The sequence below is a fragment of the Xiphophorus couchianus genome, chromosome 3 (genome assembly GCF_001444195.1).
Source record: "Xiphophorus couchianus chromosome 3, X_couchianus-1.0, whole genome shotgun sequence".
Taxonomy (NCBI): Eukaryota; Metazoa; Chordata; class Actinopteri; order Cyprinodontiformes; family Poeciliidae; genus Xiphophorus; species Xiphophorus couchianus.
In genome coordinates, this window is record NC_040230.1 from 11,150,831 (window position 1) to 11,158,124 (window position 7,294).

Consider the following 7,294-nt stretch of genomic DNA (forward strand, 5'->3'; position numbering starts at 1 on the left):
TTGACTCTGAGATTTCAGTACTTTATACAACACTGACATGGAGTATGCTTAGGTTCTTTCCGAGGACTCCTGCTTCCTCCCACAGTCCAAAAATATGCATGTGTAGATTAATTTGTCTCTTTACGATTACCCTCAGATTTGAGTGTGACAGATCTGTCCAGGGTGTAGTTTGCCTCTAGGTATGCACCAGCAAGAATAACTGGGTATTTAAAACGAATGGATGTGTAATTTTTAATTATTAGTGCTAAAATCAATAGTGGAATCTTTAAGAATGTACCAGTTGGTGAAAATATTGTCATCCACAAAAAAAGGCATCATGAATCCAGAGGAACAGTCTGCATTTGTCCTTTAATGAAATAAAAAGAAAACAAGAATATTTTAAAATATATCAAAGAAAATTTTAACAAAATGTGAAAAAAATCATATCAAGGGACTACATAAAGAAAACAATATAGATGAAGAGTAGAATAACTTATCAAAAATGCTCATGGATTTTGAAATACATTTGATGTATGTTTTAGAACATTAAATTATGATTAGTATGAGACAAAACCCACTTGGTTGAAGTGTTAGATAACATTTTCTGCATTCTGATTCAGTTTACACTGCTTTAAGTTTTTGTACGTCATAGTCAGGGAAAAAAGTGAAGAACATGAGCTTCCTAATAAAATTCTAACAAGCTAACACAGACGTAGTTTAACACCACCACCATTTAAAAAAAATTAAAAACTAAAACGATTAAAATGATTTAAGACCCCTGCCAAGATTTAAAGTGCAGAATGTTGATAGATATTTTTTCTTTAGTTTTTTCTAAGGATTGAAACAGACACCAAGACGAGTAAAAAGGCAAGTATGCAGTTTTGAATTGGCAAAAACACAAAAACAAAACAAATATTAAAAGCTAAGTGTTTCTTATGGTACAATTGTAGTTAACATGGTCACTTGTTCATTTTCTTATTTTTGCTGCATAATCATTTATTTTGAAAAAGGCACAGAGACTAAACTGTTTTTCCATTCTTAACATGAACCCTAAACAGTGAGTTTTACTTTATGCACAAATATGTTCTAAAAGAAAATCTTAATTGTCATCAAAATCTAGTTGATGTAGGTTTTAGAAATAAAGCATTACACTTGAAGATGTCTGACATAGTCTAAGACACATTTAGCAGCAATAGCAAACTAATCTCCATTTTTTTTTCAATCCAATTCAGATTTTATTTCCACAGCAAACCTATTTGGTAGGGTGTACAGACCTAACTTTGCATTAAAAACTTTCTCTTTTTTTAAGTTAAATTCATCCAAAATTTGATCAACTTGAATCTTTCTGTAATATTGTGGGGAGGAGGCCGCTTATGTGTGTATAGCAATTTTTCCAGGAACCAGAACCATAGGAGTAGTATGAAGCCCAGGGCCAAAAATTGGGAATATTCTCCCTTCAAACTTGTGTGTAAGAGTGACCAAGTGCTTCTCTCTCCCCCCATCCCAGAACGACACCTCTCCCTTATCCATATTTAGCTTGATGCGTATTTTTTCAGGACACTGCGGCACCATCACCTCTGTACGCTTATCAGTGTGGACAGTATACACCCCTTTACTCAGCCCTAGGGCCCACACGCCACGACTTGCGGAGACCGTGAACTTCTTTTTCCGGGTCAAAACCTCTTTGCACACTCCCAGGATCCACTTGGGGTTGTCACCGACAATGACGTCCCATTTGTGTTTACCGGTTTTGTATCCTTCCGTCGCCATGACGAAGACGATGGGATCAAAGCGCTCTGGGTTGTCAGGAACGGTCATCCGCTCTGAGCTCTCCTTCATGGTGGTGAGATCAGGGCTCAGGGACAGCCATGGGGAAGCTGTGTTCGGGTCGAGCACCACTGGGTCTGCACAGACAGGGAGAAACAACATTTAATGCAACTACTTGAAGGATGTCTCACTTCCTCCTATGGTTTTTACTTGAATAAAGCCCAAATTATGTAACTGTACTTACAACATTTGATATGATCCTTCATGTCTTTCCATATGTTGAAGCCCAGAGAGCCAACATGCTTACCCATGTCTATAAGGTTATCATAAAGAAAGGCTGGATCGGGTTCAACCCACTGGGCTCTGTAACAGAAAAGAAAATAATAATAATTAAAAAAAACACAATCAAATGTATTTGTGTTTAAATACTGAGATCCCATAGTAAGGTCATGACTTACTGTCTTTTTACATTCTGAAAATTCTGTAACATAAAGAAAGACAGCAGAAAGGGTATGAGTTGAAAATTAGACTTGAAGCAAGTTTTACAATTAAAAAAAAGAAACTCAAAATGAGATGGTAAAACAAGCTGCCCCTGGTTACCTTCAGGAGGGCCAAATCCTCATTTCCCATCTCTTTCTTCACTGTGTCAATGAGGGTCTTTAATTCTTTAATTTCCCTCTCTGTCTCCTTAATCATTCTCTGCATGCTTTCGATCTTTTCCTGCTCATCAATGGACAGAGCTTCCAGTCGTTTGGCCTCTTCCTGGTGAAGCACCAGGTGGAGTCGCTCAAATTCTGCCTTGATCATTTTCTCTGCTTCCAAAGCCTGATGCTGTGATGAGTCAGACCGAAAAAATAAAACGGTGTATACAATTTGTTTCTGTTATCTACAATGGAAAATTATAGAATTACAATTTGTACTTTTGTAAAAAAAAAAAATATCACTGAATTGCAACCAATCTGCATCTTTGCCAGTCCAAATCTTTTTGTTATGAAAACCGTTTTGTCTGAGTCTTATTAATCATTATTCAAACTTTTGTCCCATGAATCGTAACATGAACACCGTGACAGTAACCTTACCTTGATATACTCCACTGCATTGCTAAACTTCTTGGTCATCTTTTTGTGCAATTCCACTTTCTTTTCAAAAATCTGTACTTTGAAGCCAAGCTCTGCCTGAAAAAGCACAAAGAGAGAACAGACTTGTAGCAAAGGCATAAATATTACGTTTACTTCAGTTTAGACTCATTGCATCTTAACAAATATAATTTAATTAACATCAATATTATGAATATCAATAGGCCAATGGATGTGGTGGCAGAATGTCTTGATAAAACTATTTATTAATAAACTATTATGATATTATCTCTAGAGTGCAAAGGGCCTCAGAAATCATTATGGTAGGCCGGATTTGGCCCACAGGCCTTGGGTTTAACACAATGTGCTCCAGAGCAACAAAATATGCCCGCCCATGTAAAGGAATTCAACTGAACAGGTCTGAACTGAGTTTTACTCCAGGCGGTTTTTACTGCTGTTAAACAAGTTTGTGTACCAGGATGACTGCATCAGTTATTATTTTTAGGTAAAAGATAACTGAAGCAAAGCCTCATATTTGCCCATTTTCTTAATTCTTCTTTTTCATCTGTGCTTCCATCATTCTGTGGCTTTTAGTATTTTGGTAAAACTCAAGGCTAAATATTACCATATAATTCAGATTTATAATACTTTGAGGATATTATCCAACAATTATTGATCTCCAAACATTACTTTGCCATATGAATATTGCATACACTGATACTGTGATGATGATGCAATTGTGATATACTCTGCAGCTCTAATGTACTTTCATCTTCTTTAAGTTTGAGTAAGAATGGTAATATCCTATTATGCAAACACTGACATAATCCTGTATTTCCTTCCATTTCCTTCCAAATCTACTTTCTTAAAAAAAATACAGCACATATTTTCTTGGTAAGTGTTATAGTTCTTAAAAAATGTAAGGGGGTCAAAATCAGTATTGGCAGATCAGACCTCAAAGAAAAGAGGGAACTCTAATCAGCCATTGGTGTATTTCTAGATGTTATAAAACAATTTACATGAAGATAATGGGGCAAAGAGTTACGTCTGGGCATCAATATTGTTTTCCATATTTATGCAGACATTTGAAAAAAACTTTAGGACTTAGTAAACATATTTTGTTCTATTAGTATTGGCATTCCTCCATTTATTATGTCTTGTAAATTCATTTAACAGTGTATTATAGAATAGTAATCCACGTTGTCTGAGCTTCAGTAAAGAAGACACTCCAAGCCTGTTAGGCGGCTTTACCTTGCACATGGATGTGCCTTCTTTCAGGGACCACAGCCTATGTCCGGCGTGCTGGGAGACACAATCCACGCAGACCGGCTCCTCGTCCTTCTCACAGTACAGCCCCAGCGGCTTCAGGTGCAGGTTGCAGACCTCCTCCTTGAGTTGGACCTGGACGGGCCGCAGATTGTTCTGCTTGAGGAAGCTCTCGCAGGCGTCGTTGAGGGCTCGGTTACTGATAGCGCTGCCCTCCTCGTAGGGAACTCTGCAGACGGGACACGTCCTGTTGTTGAACTCCCAGCTTTTCTGCTGACATTCCCGACAGAAGCTGTGGGAACACGGCAGCAGGACGGGGTCCCTGAAGACACCCTGACACACAGGACACGTCAGGTCCAGCCGGAGAGGCAGAGTGTCCTCGAACATTTCCTCTTCCATGCTCTCAGGCTTTTTGGTACCAACCAGTTGTTAGGCCTTTCTTTTCTTTTTTCTTTTAAAGCCACCCAGACACACTGGACTTTCTTTCAGTGAGGTCAAACAGCCCCAAACCTCTGTTAAAACAATAAAATAGTTTATAAAAATGATTATAAAAATGGACAGAGAGAAATAATACAAGTAATGTTACAACGCTAACTAAGTTCGTCTCACCTTTTGGATGATTCGTTTCCGCGTTCTTCTTCTTCTTCCTCTTTTCTACAATGGCGGATTACAAGCAATCTTTAGGTGCATACCGCCACCTATTGTACATGCCTAGCATTAACTCATATTCATTTTTTATCACGAAGATAAATAAATAATGCTTCCCTTACTATATACATTTACTCTTGATTTTCTTCAGTGCCCAATATTCCTTTAAGACTCAATTCATGTCCTGTCTTTACTATTTTCCTAAATCTCTCCTTTTTAGGCGCATACTTCACAATGCACCCATCTTTCACTCCACATTCCTCACATTTATTATTGTTTTTTCTCTCCACTAAACACAATATATGACTTCGGTACGTCTGACCTACCCTCAATCTCAGCATTATTATTTTCTCTCTTCTGTTTCAATCACTAACATTTTATTAATGCACAACGTTGCTGTGAATGGCAATAAAAAGAAGAAACGAATCCAGGTTTTAAATTTTAAAACACCACCCTCTAGTGGATATGGAGGTCTTAACGAAAACTGATGGCTTCTTATTAAAAACAGACATATAAAAAGAAAGACATGACCTCAGGAAATAATATTTTATGTTTCAAAGGATGTTTTAAGCAGTGGTGATTTTTGTATGAATGACAGCCCTTGTCAAGCTCCCCCCTGTGATGCCCCAGAAACATTCTCTTAACAAAGTAGGTATGTATGGAGGACTAATGTGTTGATGGATGAAAACATTCTACATATGTACTTTTTCGATTCTGAGATGGTATCGGCCATCTTCTGTGATTTTGCCTGTTGGAGCAGCAGCCTATCAACAAATGAGAGGAGGTGGTTAGATCATACAGGCCAGCTGTATCCCAGGATGCCCCCTCAACAAGTACAAGTGGTTGAAGACAGAAGGACTCTGGCTAATATAACTTCACTGATAGATAATGTTTCTCTTCCCATGGAATAAGCTGTGACTGAACTGGAGAGCTTCAGTGACAGACTGCTGTATCTTAGATGCACAAAGCAGTGTTAGCATCGGTCCTTCCTCCCAGGAGCTGTAATATTATAACCATCACTGCTCCCAACAAACTCATACTTAAGTGTGTAACCTTTTGTAATGTATGCCTTTGTACTACTTGTCTGTTTTTCTTCATTCAGCTATGACCAACAGATGGCGCCACTGACCTTTACCAGCACCACAGAAACAGTGACGATCGCTTATGGTAAAGGTAAAGGTAATTTTATTTATATAGCACATTTTCAGCAACAAGGCAATACAAAGTGCTTTACAGGAATTACAAACAAAATAACAAACCAAAGTGCAAAAGAAGAAAAACAATCTAATGTTGATCTAAAGTATGTAAACTAGGTGCTCCTGTTGCTAGATAAATATCCTCTGGTGTAATTCCATTTCTGGGTTGAAACAGCAGGAGTCTAAAAAGTAGTATAATAATGTTGATCCAAAGTATATAAACTAGATAAACTGAATACTCCTATTCAGGGTTGGTAGATAAGTATAAGTAAGTATCCTCTGGTCTATTTCTTTTTCTGGGTGGAAGAATAGGAGTCCAAAACGTAATTGCTAAGGTAATTTTTCTGGATTCTAAGTTTATTCTAATCCCTGTTCTGGGTTGCTAAATAAGTGTAAGTAAGTATTCTCTGGACTTTCTAAGTATGCTCTAAATTTGTAAAAGTAATGAGTACTCCACAGTTTCTAAGTTATAATACAAACTAAATGGCTTGTGTTAAGAACAAAAATATTCTCAACACAACCCCTAATCCACTTTATAGAGACATGGTCCATGTGTGTCTGTGTTTTTTAAAGATGTTTGGAGCCACACAAGCAAAAAACAAAACTCCCCAATGTGTAACAAGTAGATTAAACACGTCATGATACAGTAGCAGGAGATAGATCACTTGGACATCTGTTGCAGGGTTGAGTTTAACTGCAATTATTAAAATTAGCAAGCTTTACAAGCTGTTTTAATATAGATGAAATAGGACAATTAAAAATGGTCAAGTATTTACAGTTGTATCACATTCTTCCCATTTTCAGATGATAGATTGAACAGTTTTAAGAGAGACGCTCAGTGCTTAGAATATTTTATAATCAGACTTTGATTTAAATGTCTCCTCAAATTTCTCCCTGACCGGTCTGCCGTTCTTGGCCGTTATGATGCCATTTATTCACTAAAGTTCTCTGACAAACATCGGAGGCTTTCACTGCTACATTATCACTGAAATAAAATTGTACACAAATGATCTCTAAGTAGGTAAAGCCAATATAGTGCAATTGCAGAATGAACTAAGAAGAGGTTGTTAGAGTGATTATAAAAATCAAGTGCTTTCTTTTTACCTTGTCACATTGTCCATTCAAAGAACAAGCCTGGGAACACAGAGGAGCCGTACATGATGCTCCGCCCCAACCCTGGTGACAGTGGCACTTGGATGTAGAGGAATCACAGCGCCCATGGCCGCCACAGGCTCCAGGACAAACAGAGAAGGTGTATGTTTGGTCACAGCTAATAAAAACACAACACAGAAGATTAGAACATTACATCAGACCTGTAGAGAAATTCAGAAAACAAAATCCTTGTCATTAATGTCAAACAAC

At 37.6% G+C, this 7,294-nt stretch overlaps 1 protein-coding gene across 1 annotated transcript; it reads right to left on the minus strand.

Moving 5' to 3' along the window:
- Positions 1–329: 329 nt before the first annotated feature.
- trim35-28 (tripartite motif containing 35-28) lies at positions 330–4,794 on the minus strand. Its single transcript, XM_028013582.1, has 7 exons — positions 4,698–4,794; positions 4,074–4,600; positions 2,826–2,921; positions 2,347–2,577; positions 2,205–2,227; positions 1,991–2,109; positions 330–1,883 (listed from the first exon to the last, which is right to left on the minus strand). Exons 2-7 carry the CDS (start codon positions 4,485–4,487, stop codon positions 1,351–1,353), a joined length of 1,416 nt encoding a protein of 471 aa, XP_027869383.1. The 5' UTR covers positions 4,488–4,600; positions 4,698–4,794; the 3' UTR covers positions 330–1,350.
- Positions 4,795–7,294: the final 2,500 nt, after the last annotated feature.

Excerpts from the sequence above, each read along its gene's own strand:
- trim35-28 (XM_028013582.1), bottom strand. The coding sequence starts at position 4,487 with ATGGAAGAGGAAATGTTCGAGGACACTCTGCCTCTCCGGCTGGACCTG. Across the intron at positions 2,578-2,825 it reads ATGCAGTGGAGTATATCAAG|CATCAGGCTTTGGAAGCAGA; the intron begins GTAAGGTTACTG and ends GACTCATCACAG. Across the intron at positions 2,228-2,346 it reads AGGATTTGGCCCTCCTGAAG|AATTTTCAGAATGTAAAAAG; the intron begins GTAACCAGGGGC and ends TTTATGTTACAG.